The sequence below is a fragment of the Mauremys mutica genome, chromosome 2 (assembly GCF_020497125.1).
Source record: "Mauremys mutica isolate MM-2020 ecotype Southern chromosome 2, ASM2049712v1, whole genome shotgun sequence".
Classification (NCBI taxonomy): Eukaryota; Metazoa; Chordata; order Testudines; family Geoemydidae; genus Mauremys; species Mauremys mutica.
In genome coordinates, this window is record NC_059073.1 from 207,816,434 (window position 1) to 207,835,018 (window position 18,585).

General features: G+C 43.3%; 1 protein-coding gene across 1 annotated transcript in view; it reads right to left on the reverse strand.

Moving 5' to 3' along the window:
* Positions 1-17,998, reverse strand: part of ITGA9 (integrin subunit alpha 9) — a 293,310-nt gene extending 275,312 nt beyond the window's left edge. The window contains exons 1-3 of the mRNA XM_045007714.1: positions 17,632-17,998; positions 5,969-6,096; positions 4,066-4,172 (exon numbers count right to left, since the gene is read on the reverse strand). Coding sequence (XP_044863649.1) covers positions 4,066-4,172; positions 5,969-6,096; positions 17,632-17,810 — 414 coding nt within the window. The 5' untranslated portion in view covers positions 17,811-17,998. The remainder of the gene's footprint in view (positions 1-4,065; positions 4,173-5,968; positions 6,097-17,631) is intronic.
* Positions 17,999-18,585: the final 587 nt, after the last annotated feature.

An 18,585-nucleotide genomic window follows, 5' to 3' on the forward strand; every position in this document is an offset into this window, starting at 1 on the left:
TTCAAGTGGAGCTATGAAACCAGAGAACAGAATGTCCTGGAAAAGAATGGATTTGAAAAACAAAAAAGTTATTCCGGATATAAATTGTGGAGGAAAAAAATGAATGTATTTTTTAAGCTATAGAAAGATAAATAAAGGGTTGTGATATTATAAATCCCATTATTTTTTTACCTCCCGAAAGCTGCTCTCTCTTATATTAACCCACTAATCTCTTCCAAAGCAGCACAAATGATTGAAAATTGGGGAAAGCAGCAGCAGGTCTTGCTCAGGAATGAGCCAAGGTGAAATGCTGAGGGCAGGAAAGAGGGAGGGATAAAGAAAGTGAGCTGCCGCTTAACATGAATATTTAAAACAGACTCAGGGCTGAAAGCTTTGCAAAGCTAGGAGCATTTCACATAAATGAATGAAAACAAAAAAAGAACAAACATCACTCTGTTCACTGGTACATGAGAGTTGTGTCAGTCTTTTCCAGTGCTCCCACCCTGTGTTTCTATTGGAGATTTTAACCTTTCTATAAAATCATAGTGTAAAAACCTGTGTATTCAGCCATAGCAGAATTTGTCCCATACCACAGTTCTGCTCCAGAATCTCAGCTTTCCATTCTTTAAATTTGAGTTTATGGGTATAAAGCAAACTGTTAAAATATGAGCTGAGTGTAAGCAATCCAGTGTTGCCTGCCTGAGTCTGCAGAGAGACTGAAACAATAGCTCTAAGAGGCGTGGTCTACCCCATTCATCTCAGACTATTCAATTTTGTGGCTGCAGAAGTTGGCATTTTTTCAAGATGCGATGGAATTGGCATTTTTTATAAGGAATCTGACATTTTTCATTTGTGGTCTCCTACCATCCCAGGACCTTCCTCTAGCTGCTTCTTGCACTCCTGCTTGCCGCTCCAAAGGGAGTTAATTTGATTACAGTGCATGCTCCCTGCATGGTTCAGTGTAGCTGAGGCCTGGGAAACCAGAAAGATGAGCCACTGAAGCTGGCTACAAGCTCCCCACTTCACTGGCCCATGGATGGGAAAGGAATTCTAAGCCAGAGAGCCTGAGCATCTCAGGAGCGGAGTCCTGTGAGTTGAGATGGGTCAGTTGGAGATCACAGTGAAAAATCCACCCTGGAAAATCACCATGACAATTTTCATATCAATGAGCGTTTTTAGCTCTGAGCTAGAGGCTGAGGGAGGGTGAGGGAATAGCAATAGAATGAACGTTGTGGAATTCAAGAGTTGCGGTCACACATTTTGGTTTCATTGCACTATGAAATTTGTGGGGACCTGCATAATACAAAGGAAAAGTGGTGCAGCAATGAACCACAATAGAAATGCAAAACAAGTAGAGCATGTGAATGCAACCTTGCCTTGTTGTTGTTTATTAAATGCCAGCTTGGTGCAGTAGAAAATATAGCAGGAAATACAAGTCTTGCCTGAACGAGTTTACAAACTAAAAGCAGCAAAGAATCCTGTGGCACCTTATAGACTAACAGACGTTTTGCAGCATGAGCTTTCGTGGGTGAATGCCCACTTTGTCGGATGCATTCACCCACGAAAGCTCATGCTGCAAAACGTCTGTTAGTCTATAAGGTGCCACAGGATTCTTTGCTGCTTTTACAGAACCAGACTAACACGGCTACCCCTCTGATACTTTACAAACTAAGACACTGATCCTGCAAACAGTCCTGCATGAAGTCAATAGGGCTCTGTGGAGTTCACTGCAGGACTGGAGCCCAACAAGCGACTTTTTAAGTGCACAAATAACTGACTGAAATCCCTCCCGCGCTCTACCATATGGGCGCATATATTTTATTTTCAATACTGCAGGATTCAAAGTCATCAAGTGAGTTGGCTACTTAAAATGAAAAAATGGCAATACTTTGGAGAAAACATATACACATGATAAATGGGGCAGGTATTTGGGAAGAGTGAGATTAAGGGACATGGCTTATCTCCAAGTTTTAATGCATTGTCCCTGGTTCCTTTCCCAGTGAGAGAAAGAGAATGCATTTTACAGTTTAAGTACGGAAAGAACTGGCAACCCAAGCTGTATTGTCGTAACTCTCAGATTATTGAGAACGTTGACTCATGATGAGATCCAAGGTCAGGAGGCTCTATGCCGGGCCACTCTGCACTTTAGTCTAGCTACAGTCTATAGATTATTTTTGTTTAGCGTGACCATATGTCCCTTTTTTGGCCAGGATAGTCCCTTTTTTAAGCCCTGTCTTAACTTTTCTGGCAAAAGTGGGCATTTGTCCCGTTTGCTCTTGCCAACTTGATCAGTTGGCAAAAGCAAACGGGACAAATACCCACTTTTGTCAAAAAAACGCAAGTTGTGGAGTAATGTGTGTGTGGAGGGGGAAAGCGGCTCGAGCAAGCAGCAATGCCAGTCTCAGCCTTTGGAAAATACGGTCACCCTATCTAGTATGTGTATCGCTGCTCACAGGAGCCCTGCCTGCCCCTGTGTGGGGAGAGGAGCTAGTGTGAGCAGCTCAGGCCAGCCCCAGGGTGGAGAGGGGCTTGGGCCAGCCCCTTACAGTGTCCCATTTAGGAAATATGGTCGTCAGAACTTTGTTATAAAAGGCTTTTCTATTTAGTTTTCATGTCCTAAACAGAGAGTTACCTTTGGTCCAATACGAGAATGGCTCTTTGAGGGGCTGTTACTGTACACACTGAAGTCAATGCCACAGTTTCCGTTGACTTCAATGTGCGGTACAAAATCCTGCCTATGGGGATTTAGGTCCCAATTTAGCAAGACACTGATGTACTTCCTGCAAAGGACTGCAGCATCCTCCATGCCTATTGGCTTGCACAGGTGTGGACCATTCTCAGCACCATGCAGTGGCATGATACAGAATATTGGTATTAACTTTCCTGTCTTAAAAGTTGATTTGATATGTATTTATTTTTAAATATATCTACTTTTGAGGACTCCTTACCTATCTGCTATTACAAATAGTCTTACTTGGCTCAACTGCCCGTGATTACATCAGAATAATCTGTTACAATTTATTCTATCAATTTCAGGTTTTTCTGTTCACAAGCTGCCCACAAATTGATTGTGATTTGCTTAAAGTAACTGGCTGAATAGTGCAAAAAAAATTCTGTAAATATTTGTTGACCATGTGTTCCATATACTCAGTATTCCAAATTTGATTGGAAACATAGGTCACATGGTAGGTTACTGTTTTCTGATTGGATTAGTTTAGAAAAAGGTTTCTGTTGGAGATTCTCAAGTACAATCTTGACATTCATTTTTCACAAATATTCTGCAATATTTTCTCAAATCTTCTGTTTCAGTGAAAATATCATGTAAGTGAGTTTGCTAGACTACTCACCAAGAGCAAATACAGTAATCAAAGTCATTTTAAAATGTCAATAAATATTTACAGATTTTTTTTGCAGTATTTGCCCAGCTTTCTCTGTGATTTATGTGAAAGTTCACATGATTTGAAACATTCTCCTGTGAAGATAAATTCCACATCCTTAGGATCAAATTTTGACCTTTAACAAACATGCACATCAACTCCCATGGTCTTCGATATTTGCCTGTTAACTGTACCCAAAGATGAACAAACAAGCAACCTTGACTCCGATCTCTGCTACCTCATTAATGGAAGATTCATGCACACATCCAAGAGCAGAATTTAGCTGGATATCTAAATCTGACATTTTTTACAAGTTCTGACACAACACACACACACACACACACACACACAATTCATTGACTTATGCCCCGCTCCCCACGTACACAATCTGTAAAACAAATGAACTAGCAGACGCATTCAGAGAAAAACAAAGTTCCATTCATTCTGTTCAAAAGGCCTAAACACTCAGAAATTTAAGAGGAAGCCCCTTAGGTGACAAGTCAGGTGCTACTGCTTTGAAGTCTTCTTTCTCTCAATACATTTCTGGCTGGGGCTCATTTTTCTATCCGCTTCAAGGAAGGGACTACAGAGTTCACTGCTCATAAACCTGAACTCTATCAGTCACTAGTGAAGACATTAATCCCAACATGTTCAGCATTAGTGTCAGCACAGCAGTGATCACTGAGATCAAGGGAAAGGGTGGACTTACCAGCACACTTCCGTCAGCCTTGGGCTGCCTAGCCAGGCTTACGCCCATCCATTCATCATCTCTATCCTCCTTACAGGTCTTTCCACAGAGCATGCCCCGAGTATTGCCTTAAAAGAGGGAGGGACAGGTGAGGAGGATGCATTTAGTTTTTTAAATATCTGTAACGTGCCCTTGTAAGAGATATGCTAGCTGATCAAACTATTATTTCTCATACATATTATGATAGTGCCCAGGATGAGAGCCCCCTTGTGCTGGGTGCTGGACAAACACACTGTAAAAGACAGTCCCTGTTCCAAAGAGTTTACAATCTAAGGGCTCAAGCCAGTGAACCTTTCAGCATGTGCATTAACTTCAGACACATAATCAGTCCCCCTGAAGTCCATGGGGAAAGTACTGTGGTGTTGGCAGAGTAACATTTTCACAAGTGCTTAATTCACTTTAGAAAATGGGACTTGGGCATTTTTTTTAAGAAGTTGGCTCAACTCTTTCTTTCTATGATCTGTCATTACGTCCATTAACTCATCTTACTGTAGTGACGAGGAGTGGGGCGAGGGGACGAGTGTTTCTTTTAGCAAAACTAAATATATAGACAGATATTTGCGAACACTTACATGTAGAAGTAAGTAGAATTTTATTGATAAAAACAAAACATAACTGGCCAAAACCCCTCTTTCACTAAGGCCTTGTCTACACTTGCATCAGCGTGTAGGGTGTGTGTAGCTATACGCTGCAGTATAAAGCAGGTTGCATCCACACTGCAGTGGGCTGCTACACTCAACAGTGAAAGGCTCTGACACAGAGGAGGCAGTGGGGAAAGGCTCCAGCAGCAGGGAGGCAGTGGGATATTATAGTACTAAAAATAGCAGTGTAGACATGGGAGGCACTGCTTGGGCATGTAGAGAGCAGTGTAGGGTACATACTCTAGGGTTCTGGTCTACCTCATGTCTACACTGCTAGAGTGGCATGCAGTGTATGTACTCTGCACACCGCCATCAGCAGAGACATAGCCTAAATATTAACTTATGATGGAGCACTCTCTGGTTCTGATGTCAGGAAAAAGTTCATATAGTGATGCTAAAATAAAACATGTTAACAAAAACACAGCAATATTACTATGAACTCTTTTTCACCAACAGAGATCAAACATGTATGATTCTTCATAAGGACCTATTCACAAGGATTAGATCACAGGATCAGGGTGTTAGCCTGGGAGCCCTAGAAGGGAAGGGGACCATGTCTCGACATGTGTTTGACCAGCATCTTGTACAATGAGACCTTAGTCCTGATTATATGTAACAACATACCAAACCCACTGATGTGTTTGTTTTCTTTTGCATAAGAAGCAAGTAGGATAAATCAAAGTTATTATTCCATTACCAAACACACAGAGATTACTCTGTTTATAACACAGTATATAAATCACCCTTCAAATGGAAGGGGAAGGGGAAAAAAATCACACAAAATCAATGCAGAACTGCTCAACATGAGCAGCAATTCTAACCATCCCTCTCCAGAAACTAAAGAAACCAAAGCAGGTAAGGAAAAGACAACAACCTGGTTTACAATCATTTGGCAAAAGCTTGGCCAAAAAGATTAGCCTGACGCGGTGGCTCAGAGAGAGCACAGACTGCAATCAGAGCCCTCCATCAAGAACATATTGCTTCCAGTCCTCAGGTAGGACATAATCGTGAACTATTTAGAGTAAACGGGAGCTTTGCCACTGGACTTCAATGGGATCAAGTTCCTAGTGCTATACCTGTGTGCCCTAAAGCCCTGATCTAAAGCCCACTGAAGTTGATGGGAGTCTTTCCAATGATTTCAAGGGACATTGGATCAGGCCCTAAGATATTTGCTAGAACTTTCAGCCACAGGTAAGTAAAAAAAAAGTGTTAGATTTACCCACCTCGACCCATATCCAGCTCTGTGCACCTCCTCTCAGGATTGGTGTGGACTCGACATTTAAAGACAGCTCCTGGGGACTTAACAGAGGCGCTGTATTTAGAATCTGCCTTTGGGGCACCAACCAGGACCCTGGAAACCAAAAGCAAAGTAGCAAGTAGTTAATTTCAGGAGGAAAAAGAAAAAGACACACACACATGGCCAGTGCATCTTTGGCAAGAGGACTTCTTCTATGGCCTGGTAAAATGACACCAATGATGCACAAAATGAAAACAGACACAGTAAAGGCATTTTCTTTCAAGGAATCCAGGAATTCTTTGAACAAGCTAAATTTCCATTTGAAGCATAACACATTTAAAGCAATTCTTCACCCCCAAATAAGCAATTTAGGAAAGTTTTAGGACAGAGAAGAGGAGTTGCATCCAGTTTCTTTAGGTTCTAACCACAATCCTGTCAACTCCAAATCCACAATAGCCCAAAATGGATGGCCATAAAGGGAAGAAAGCTATGTTCTGTCCATCAAAACAAAGATCAAGAAGGTTGATCAGAACCTGAAGGCATCTGAATCCCTGAAGCTCAAGGCATCTTATCATATGAATGTTCCTTCAGAAATCCAGAATTATTGCATGATGTGTTGCCACACCAACAGTTTAGAGACAAGGCTGCAAAGACTGGATTTATATCATTGATACTGTGTGAGAGAAACGAACATGTTGGGAAAGTACCAAATCAACAGCTGTGATTGTAGGTATGAACTCCTTCCTGAAAGAAAGTGATCAAACCATATTAATGCAACGCTCCAATTTAACGATCCAAATGATTCACGAGGGCCACAGTTTAGCTGACAATTTTATAGTTATCAATAGGTGACATGAAAAAAATGGGCCACCTGCCATCAAGAGTGGGAAGAGTGCAGGGAGGGGATGTTTTGGCAGGAATCATGTGACTATGAGAGTGTTTGTAACATGAGCCCACTCCATCATTTCCTCATCCAAGCAACCATCCTTCCCACTTCTTTCTTCCCATCTTGTAAATTTGAACACACGTGCCAGGGAGGAGGGCTGATCTACACTACATTCCTATATTGGTATAACTACATTGTTCAGGGATGAGAAAAACCCGCACCCCTGAGTAATGTAGTTATACCAACCTAATCCCCCATGTAGACAGCGCTATGTTGGTGAGAGAGCTTCTCCTCCCAACATAGCTAACGCCTCTCAGGGAGGTGGATTGACAAGAGCGTTTTCTCCCATTGGCTTAGAGGGTCTTCATTGAAGCGTTGCAGCTGCGCCAATGCAGCGTTTTAAGTGTAGACCTATTCCAAGTTGAGCAGAATGTGAGAGACCACCTCTCTCTGGTGGTTGGGGGGAGGGACCACCAAAGCGCTAACACCTGTCCTCACAAGGTATGGCAATTTGCTATCAGTTTGAATCCACTGACCCTTGTGAAGGCCAGTCCGCAGTGGGATACAAAATCCAGACAAAATCACTGGCTTTAGTATGCAACAATGTCCCTCGTCAGGTATCAAGTATCAGAGGGGTAGCCGTGTTAGTCTGGATCTGTAAAAGCAGCAAAGAGTCCTGTGGCACCTTATAGACTAACAGACGTTTTGGAGCATGAGCTTCCGTGGGTGAATACTCACTGGTCAGGTGGTCTGTGGGGACTGAACCCAAGACCACTGATTCTAAAAGCAGGGGCTTCTATTGCTTGAGCTAACAAATCAGGCCCATTATCTTAGAAACAGTAGGAGTCTATTCATCGTCCAGCCATTAGAGAAGGCTACAAAGCTACACTGTGTTAAGTGTGGGTCACATCATGTAAAAATGGACAGAGATCTCAATACAGGCCTAGAAAACAGGGATATTGCTGGTTTTCAGTGACTTTTGTTCATCCTACTTACCAGTCTCTACATCCCATCGCCACCTACTCCCCACACCAGACTCAGTGTAAGAACATGGAGGAAAAACCACTGAAATCTCAATTCCACCTATCTGGGAAGGAGAAGGAGAGAGTGTTACACCCCTACCTCAATAGAACGCTGTCCTCGGGAGCCAAAAATCTTACCTCATTATAGGTGAAACCACGTTATATCAAACTTGATTTGATCAGCCGGAGTGCGCAGCCCCGCGCCGAGCGCTGCTTTACCACGTTATATCCGAATTCATGTTATATCGGGTCGCGTTATATTGGGGTGGAGGTGTATCATGTTATCAGAGGGAGCTATAATCAGGAATCTATGCTGTACTAAGACATGACTTGGGCAGTAAGTTTTCCTCATAGCTTTAACATGTGCTCCATTGGCTGATAGGACAAAAACATGTCCTGACATTTAAGAGAATTTAGGGGGAGATAAATCCATATTAAAGGATCGTTTTCTCCCCAATATCATGGGCTAAGCTGTAGTATCACAGGAGTTTGGCAGGGGGCTGCACTCTATAATGCAAGTCATGTTTTCACAAGTGAGAAAAATTAATGCCTGAAATACCTAAATTGCTGAAAGCTACAAAGCCTACACACGTTGGGGAGCAAGCACAGGGGAGCCTGAAATAATAGCTCCAAATGGAAATCTCTACAAGCAGGCAGGCATCAGAATGCCAATCATCTCATTTACACAGGCGATGAATGAATGTCATTCACTTATTGACATTCAGGAGGTCTAACAAAATAAACAAAGGGGGGGATATTGCTAGCTTAAGGAGAAATGGTTTAAATTGCAAGTGTCAAGTGTTTTTAAGACCAGCTATTACAATAAGCTACAGTAAACCACATTCAGCTCTGGTTTAAGCGGTGCAACTCCAGCGGAGCTGTGCCCATCTTACAACAGAGGTGAATTTGACTCAATAATGTTCAAAAAGATCTAATGATATCTCAGAATGAGAGGGAAAATAAGGAGATTAATTTATAAAGAATCATTAATCTCTCTTTAAAAAGCTCGGGGGGAGGGGGAATACTGAACTGTGTGAGCAGGACTCCATGCACTGATTCTATGTTCAAATTGATCGAGAGAAAATACGCATTCATCAGCTATGTTTTTGAAAGACATCATATCTCCAAGAACACAACTAGATACTAAATCTATCTGATGGGGAAAAACCAGGCCGGAAGCAAACACAGCATGTGATGCATGTCAGTAATTAATCCAGTTAAGTTATTACTAGGACTGGTGAAAGTTCCCTAAACTCAAAATAAAATGCTTGAAAGTTTCTCCCAAAGCGTACTGTACACATGGAAATTTTTCCAGAGGTAAAATGTGGTAATCTAGCATTTCAGTACTATGGATTCCTTCATCCTACCCCAGCCTAAACATAGTGAATATGTAAACAGCCCATAAAAGAAAAACCTTGTTCATTTCTTTGCTATAGCTAGGCAGGCTTCCAACATCACCCAACCAATTTAACCCACTTGGGTTTAAATAGTCTAATTTTGTGGCATAGCATGATTTTGCAGCACTGTTTGGATTTTAAGCAGCGCAGTTCCATTCCCCAAGCTGAAACAGTCACAACGTGATCAGATTTTTGCAAAGAGCTACCCATTTGCATGGGCTCTCATCAGAACCACAACGTTCTGCAGGAAGTTTCTGGGATCCCTCTGACTGACTGCACAAAGGTACACTGGAAAGTGAAGCCCAGCGAGGGAAAGAAACAACTCTACGTGTACAGTTGCCTTTGAGTCTGAGTCAATATTTTATGACAGCCTCAATTCTAGTACAAAAATTCAACAAGGCAGATGTAACAGAAAAGAGGAGGAAACAAAGGGAAGGATTAAAAGCCTTCAGTTGTTGGGGTCTATCGATTCAGGCATTACAAAGCACCATACCTGAATCTCGAACAGCCACACACCAGTTCTCAAGTTCTCTCCCACCACCTCTGTTAAAGGGATTTTGTTTTAATCTTCTTGTAGGAAAGCAAGTTTGAAGTAGCACGTTTTGGTTTCATTAAGGGGGAGGTGAGGTTCCTGGTCTTGGTGGTGGCTTCTCCAAATGAATTTACTATTCCTACAAGAATCAGAATCCACCCGTGAAAGGTTTATGGGAGCCGGTGGAGTCTTGCCCATTACTACGCAGTATTCATGTTGGAGCCCAAAGGAATTTCCCCATTACTCCTTTCAAACAAATCTTCAGGACAGCCTATCACAGCCACCTCTGACTGAGATGAAGACAAATCTCTTAGAGCCTACCAACCCTTTACTGGCTATGTCTGGAGGAATCAGATGGGAGAGCATCTCTTATTGGAGATGCCAGTTTCCAGAATGACAGTGTGGAGAACTAGCCAGTCGGCAATGAGGCTATATATCCTTCTTTTCATGATCTCACTCTCATTTGCACCTGCATTATGTTTACCTACCACAGGGAGTAACCACCACCTTGCTGCTGAATGGCCCTAAGGATAAACAGTTTCAAAAATCAAAGCGCTGTATCTAGCTGGAAGTACAATGCACAAAGAAGCACTGAGTGGTCCCAATGGCACGGAAAGATGCCAAACACATTAGAATCTGTCTACAGCGTGCCAGCACCGATTAGACAGCCATAACTCAAATGCTGCAGGTCCTCTGCACCTCACACCAATTTTAAGTGGCAGAGATGAAACATCTTTAAATAGCCTCCTATATCACCATAGATTAAACTAAGCAGCAGCAACAGGGCACATACTGCTCCGATGCATCCAAGGATTCCTTCTGGTCAAAGGCTTCCTCCCCTAAAGGTAATGTGGGGAGGGGGAAGAATATTCAATTGGTTCATCTATTCAATAGGTAAATCCACTGAATGCAGGGTCTTAAGTGAGAGGGCAGTAATTCAGAAGCCACTGCTGGACAACCTATATCTATAGCACCAAATCAGTACTGCCTTTCCAGAGCACCACCAGCAGCTCAAAGTTCAGTGTTTGTGGTCTGTCCAGGCAATACACCAAGACAAACAGGACATTCTTCCTTCATGTGGCTCTCCTCCCCTATTTCATTCTGGGTCACATAAAAAGATTCTCGGGATACTAAGTCATGTACTAACAACAACAGATCAAATCAAGCATCAGATGTAACACCACCCTGCACGTTTCAGATAACCTCAGTCTGCGGCTAAGAGCAGGAAGCAACAAATGAAATAAAAGCACAAAAACAGAGAGAGGATCATTCCAGTGATAAGCGCTCTCAGTCAGTAGCCATGGAACTAGACTGCCTACATGTGCCAGGCCATGCTGCCACAAAGGATGAGGCTATTACGCCACGTTAAACTGGCAGAGAGAGAAAGGAAGAGGAGGAAGGGGGAGAGAAAGGAATCATAAAAAGGATTTTTAAAATAAAAAGAATTGGCTAGTGATTCATGTTAGATCATTAAAGTTTTTGTAAGGATCCAGTTATTGTTTCTTGTAATAATTTCTCCAAAAACTTTAAAAAAAATCAGGAAAAATAAAGTATTTTATCGCTGTTTGCTGAGATTTATTCCAAGCTTCAAAACTATAGCTAAAAGCTAGGAGCACGTGTGCTTGTTTAGGCTCCAAATGAAAGCAGCAGCTAACCACCTGGTTCCTTGCTCAGTTGAGAACAGTAATGAGGAGGAACTGTGTAAATCTTTCAAGACTATTACTCAAAAAAATCCTCTTAAGAGACAAAACAAGAGACATCATCAGAAAATACAATAACCTGAGAATATGTGATGAAGACAAATTTTTCTCCATCTTGAAATCTTGTAAAAATAACTCCCAAGTGGAAATCTCAGTACAATCAACAAGTGTGTTCCTTTTACTGCAAAGACATTTTTCATGCCATTCTAGTGAAGGTTGCATAGCCAAATTCCATTGCAGAGAAAGAGAGAGAGAGTGTGTGTGTGTATCTAGAGGTGTGTATATATCTAGAGAGAGAGTAAACTTGGTCATACATGTTTGCGCTGGGTTCACAGTTGGTGCACAAAATTTTAATCCAAGCCATTTTCCTGAATTTGATTTTGTTGAATATTTATATATATGAATGATACTTTAGATCAGTGGTTCTCGACTTATTTGATCTGCCCCCCCCTTCTTTGTGTCTGTTGTGGTTTACGCCCCCACCCCTCACCAGCCCCCTCTGAAGGCAGAAGGGAGAGCAGAGGCTGCTGGCCAGGGTGCTCAGCTCTGAAGGCAGTGCCGTGCCAGCAGCAGCACAAAAGTAATGGGAGCAATGTGAAAAGTGATATTTATCAATAATCACTTTTCACAGCAGACTTAGTGCCACTTGCTGCTTCCACCCCGAGGCTGACAGCAGGAGCTCCACCACTTCCAGGTGAGGGATTGGGGGGGAGGGGAGGGAGAGCCCAAACAGTGGAGCTCCAGATGTCCCATTTATCCCTGTCTCCCTGGGTGTACAAGGCCCTTCTGCACAAGCCCCATCCACTGGGGCTGACAGTCAGAGCTTTTAAAAAAAGAAAAACGCACACAGCTTGTGCCTCCCTTGACATGTTCCCACACCTCCCTTGGGAGGCCCGCCCCACAGTTTGGGAACGATTGCTTTCAATCATATACATGAATGCTACCTTAGTTGATTAAGACAATGTTTCAGGTTTTGACTCATGAATCTAAATGTCCTTTACCGATAATATGCAGGGACTTAATACAGACTGGTGTTTTGTGCTATATGAAAATGAATGGCCAACACTGAGGTTTACAAATTGGCAAAGATGTATAAAGATATCAGCACATGGGGGAAAGCCTCACAGGCGTAATGCACTTCATTAAAGGGACTTTTATGATCAGGACCAAATTAAGGGAATATGGGACCACCAGGCCAGAGAGACTGAGGCATACAAATGTCCTGACAACCATATCTAATGTGTGAGGGCATATTAAATATTACAAGAGGCCATAGCCCCATCAACCCGGATTAGGACCTCATTTGAAAGACAGTTCTTGAGTGTAATTCTATTATCCTTGAAATATCTAGTAGCTGATATCATTTAGCACTATTTTAAGAAAATAGAAAACTGCCCACACATCTTGAACATGCCTGACTGATATACAGATATGGGTCTTTGGCAAAGCTGGAAAAGATTTAATATACACTGCGAGAAAAGAAATTTGGCATTTGCTCCTGGACCTTTATAATTAATACATATGTTAAGATCATGGTGTTACATGTATTAGGCTGGATTCAGCAAAGATGATGCAGGAAAGTTACCACCACTATCCTCCATACAGCTTATAGGCACCTTGAAAATCTTATGGAGTTGGAGGAGTTGCATCTCCAGCTTCTGCATGCTTTTTTTTCCATCCTCTCTCCACCTTTTGGGGCTGCTGTTGCTTCTCACATGCTACTGTCCCCACTAAGAAAAAGTTGCAGCCACTCTGCACCATCTGCAACCCACTCTGCCCAATGCAAATCCCACCACCAGGGTTTATATTGGCTTAAACCCCTACTGATTCTGGTCAAGTGTATCTTTGTTTGTAGTGCTTCTTTTGTTATGACTAAGATTTTCAAAAGCATCTAGTGGTTTGGGACGCCCTCATTTTTGGGTGCTCAAGTTGAGACACCAAAAGCGCCCCCCCCCCCCATTTTCAAAAAGTGGGGGTGAAACACTTGCTGAAATTCAGGCCCCCTTGAGATGTCAAGCTGGATGCCCAAAAATGAAACCACCCCAAATCACCAGAGACTTTTAAAAATTTTGTTCATGTGCCATATATAATTACCTCCAACGAGCTGTCCCTTCTCTGACCCCAGGTTTTATTAAATAGTTTGAACTGAAAAGGATAGAGTCAATTTAGTTCAGGATAAAAATGAGTTCTGTAAAATAAACCAGGGAGTTACAAGGCCCTATTATTACTACTTGTATCACTGTAGTGACAAGGAGTCTCAGTCATGGCCTAGGACCCCATTGTGTTCGGTGCTGTACAAACAGAACAAAAGACCTACACAAAGTGTCTGCAGGAAACTTTTACTTCAAATGAATTTTTTTTCTGTAGACCCACATCCCTCTGCAGTGTTATTAACCAAACCTACCAGTATTCTGTTAGTGCAGGAGAAGAAGGAAGTGAAACTGACCAGCCTCACTTCATTCCCCAAGCAGAGTGAAATGCCAAAACATTTTTGACCATGTATAATGTTTGTTTATATCAGTTTTCAAAATCTGAGCCACTGTTACCCACACTCAAGCAAGAAATTATATTCTTTCATCTCAACAGCATTCCTTTAGACTGGCACTTCATTCACGTTATTGTGTGTTCCCCATCAATGTGTGTTAAGGACAATGAGTAATTTTCAATTTTGCTTTTCCTATCTTTTGTTGGGTTGTGTGATAAAATCAGCATTGTGTTAAAGTGAGGGGTTTCTTTTCTTTTCAAAGTGCTTGCTTCTTTCTTGATACTTACTGATAACTCCTTAATAAGGAATGCTCCATGAAAGTCACTGTGCAGAAAGGGAAAGCAAACAAGTATTTGTAAACCAAAAAGAGTGTGAAAGAACTTTATTTTAAGGGGCTAAAACCAAGGCTGAATACATTTATTTAATGCACAGTGTGCTACAGTTACAAATTCAACAGCTAAGTAATTTGTCCATATCTCAGAGATGGAGATAAAGAGACGCTTTGTGGACTGTTTACTGGCATTCGCTGTTCCTATGCACATTAAAAGAGACATCAGCTAGGTCCACTTAAAAGAACCCTGTTTAATTCTAACAGAGCCCCTGATGCAAACAGAGAGACAGAACAGTAGAAAAGGAGTAAACTAGTCAGTGTACATAGTTTTATGAGATGCATACAGATGTTCTATGTTTATCATTCAAAATGCACCACCCTTCCCTCTAAAAATTCTGTGCAGACATAGAAGACCCCACCCTTGCAATCTGCAAACCACTCTGATCATTCAGAACATATGCCTCACTTCTATATGGAATGCAGACAACTCCTCTTTGCAAACAGATCAAACCTATCAATGCTCTACTGTTCACACCATGGAGACACTGCTACTAAAAGTTTTTCCCGTTTAACACATCGTGACCTATTGTATTTCACGTCACATGAATTTGCTGTCAAGGAGATGAGCTGATAAATATTTCCTGCAAAGGGAATTACCTAAAGGACTAAATAAAACACAACTGTCAGTTTTGCACTGCAGAAAAGGGGTACATGCCAGGGGCTATGGAGCAACCCCCCAACGTCTCATAAGCCTTATATGCTCCATTATGTCTTCTACTATCCCCATCCCCCGACTTTGCAAGATAAAATATCACCACACAATGTTCTATATGCTGACCCAACTTTGACTTTCCCCTCCCCCCTTGAATTTTTCTGAAGTGATGTCCCTAGTACATGGTGTCCCCCAATTACCTACTAGGTTCAGAATGTCACCAGGACCAGCAACAACTGTATATCAGTATAAAAAGGTACTCATTGATTATGGTTTTAGCAGTTGCAGTTAATTCCCATGGATGCTGGGTTTCTTATGAATGCACCTGCAGGGGTGAAGTGCTAATTCAACACCCCCCACACACATTTCATTCACTTCTCCAAGTACATATCCTGCATGTTCCAGCAGCAACTGTTAACTAGCATAACCACCAGTCTGAAGCACTTCCTTTGTGGACTACAGTATGATAGAATCCCAATCTGCGGCTTGTGGAAACAGAGACTCACAGGGCTGCATTTCCTCTTTTCATGGCAGCATTTGAACTCAGGGCAACAGATGAACTTAATAAATAGAGTCTATGGGAAGAGATCTTTCTTCAGTGTCCTATACCTGTAACTGAATTGAAACCACTGAGTACATCACCTTGGACTACTTAGAAACTAATACCTGGCTAGAAGATTTGGTTGCATTGAATGGCCCTTCTGAAGTTCAAATCTTGCTTATTTTTAAATGGTGCCTGGTAGTTTGTGCCTCTGTTGCTTTTCCAGGAAGTACACAAACTTCTTCCATCAGACTGCATCCAAGGCAGAGCAAAATTACTTTATTACCATAATACATTCTAAGTACACATTAGCTGGCCTCAGTTATACTGGAGATTTAAACAAAAATGTCAGCTCCAGTGCTGTTCCCAAACCACAGTAAGAGGCAGCATTTCTTCAATTAAAGAAAAGGGCTTAAAGCCAGGATTAAATGTTCCTCCTCATTGCTGTGGGAAAAAAAATCACTGCCTGCTTACTTAGTACCCGCTGAAAGGTACTGAAGGTGCTGACAGATTCTGTGTGCTGTCCTGTTGGACAGATTACTCAGCAAGAGTTGAAATGCAGACGTAAATGTGTCCAGTTACAACTTTTTTAAAACACTAATTTTTAATTTAAAAACTCCTCCTCTGGAATCTGTCTAGGAAGACAACGGGCTATTATTCTGATTCTCTGAAGATCGGGTTGGTTGACACTAGAAGCCTTAGATCAGTGGGTGTGGTGGAATCAGAAAATCTGATCCTGCAGTACTCTCCCAATTTCCAGCAACAGGCAGTGGAAAAGCTACTGGCAGTAATAAACACACCCTTGACAGCAGCAACTGCAGTTTAGCTCCATTTTTTCTGGGTCAAGCCAATTGCAGGGAGGAACAAAATAAAGTTCAATGCCAGAAGAAGGATGCTCCCTCTTACTGGAGCATGGGATTCTAAACCAGTATCTTAACTGAAACATATTTGGGGACTGGACATTGTCCTGTCTGAAGCCAGAGGGTCTCTAAATATTTAGGGTAAAATCCTGGCCCCACTGAAACCCGTGGAACTTTTGACTTCAAAAGCCAAAAGTTCACCCTGAACTTCTATCCCACCGTTAATCTTTATCAGTGAGATAGTCCATGCCGAGTTAAATCAGACTTCACTACTTCTCTAGTCCCCCACCACTGCTGTCAATTGGTCCTCAGCAGAAGCTCCCCACCCACCCCCCTCATGCACTAGTGACTGTGCTCTAAGAAGAAATACAGCATATCCCAGTCCAGTCATGTTCTTACTAGGCATAGCAGCTACAGTGTCAGCAGGAAAGCAATATATTTAACTGAAAATTACTAGTAATCTTCTTACTGAGGGAGCGTTTAGCCTCCATGGTGAGTTGAGGTGACACTTCACACTTGGGAAACAGAGAGGACTATTTAAAGGCCAATATCCCACAAACCAACCACAGGACCATTTTACTATAGGAGACCTTCCTGCTGCAGCAGGCTCCTCTGGATGCTGCCGGGAAAGAGAAACTCCCATCCTCAGAGTGATAAAGGCCTCCAGACTTGCCAAGGCACACTGTTTTGGGGAAGGCAGCCCCTCCAGCGGGGCATTAGACTCATAGACTTTAAGGCCAGAAGGGACCATCCTGATCATCTAGTCTGACTTCCTGCACAATGCAGGCCACTGAATCTCACCCACTCCTGCAATAGACCGATAACCTCTGGCTGAGTTACTGGAGTCCTCAAATCATGGGTTAAAGACACTGCAATGTCCCTCCCTTCTTGCTACCAAGGATTTTGCTGCCTTGTTTCAACCACGCAGTTAAAATCTCCCTCATTCGAGTGGTCACTGATATACCTTGAAACAGCTGCAATATCCTGAGGTATCTACTGGGGAGCGGGGAGAGAAGAAATGGACTCCACCAGGCTTGGAGCAGGGGAATCCAAAAAGGTGGGGGGATGAGGCCGGAGGGGAGGGGGCTGAGAGGTGCCAGCGCCACTTCGAAGTGGCACATTCACGTGCAACGAAAGCAGCAGCAGCTCCCCGCACAAGAGCCAGTCCCTCTGCCCTACTCACCAGCGGGTGTTATCGTAGTAATGCTCCAGCACCGAGTATCCAAAGAAGGACCCATTGGGCCCCTGGTAGACCACCGGGTGATCCAGGTCCACGTTGTAGGAATAAGCCAAGGCCACTGCTATCAAACCCACCAGCACTTTAAACCAACTCCGCTTGACCTTCCACTGGGGTCCAGGCATCCTGCGGGGCAGGGCAGGGCAGGGAGCGTGTGTACGGGAGGGCGCCTCTGTCCTGGGGAAACCCAGCGCCTGCCCCCCTCACTGCAGGCAGCCCGGGGCGCGGGGTGTTAAGCTGGAGCCGAAACGAGCAAACACAAAAAATCCAGCCCCAGCCGTGGAGTCCCGGGGGCTCCGGAAAGCGCCTCGCAGCCCGCCCGGTCCGGCTGAAGCCTGCAGCAGAGGGGGCTGGGTGGGCTGCAGCCAGGGATTCTGACTCAGTCCTGGAGCAGCCAGGGACTTTTGTGGCCGCCTCGCGGAGAAGCTCCAGTTCGCTCCAATCCCCGGGGCGCAGGGAGTGGAGGCAGCGCTCCCCTGCCTGGGACAGCGCCGGCCCCAAAACTACCGCGGCGGCGCCCTCTAGCGGCCGCAGCCTCGGCTCGGTCCCTCAGCAACGCGGCACCTTCGCTAGCTAAAGGGATGGATCCCCTTGGTGAGGGGACCCACGGAAATTCTCTTCCCCTCCTCCAATCTCCCCTCCCCCTCTCTCTCTCTCTCTCACACACACACACACACACACGTCCTTGATGCTCGAAAGCTTCCCCTTCAGGGAATGATTTCTCACTGCTCCTGTATTTCTGGAGTTTGCATTATTACTTGTTCTGTACATCAAGGTGCACTATTTGCTTCAGTCATCAGCATCCAAAACATGTTGTAGTTCCCCTAATCCAGGAATTACACTCAACAGCCCTCCCTCTCTCCCTTGTTTCATTAACAACAATACTTTGCAATTCTAAAG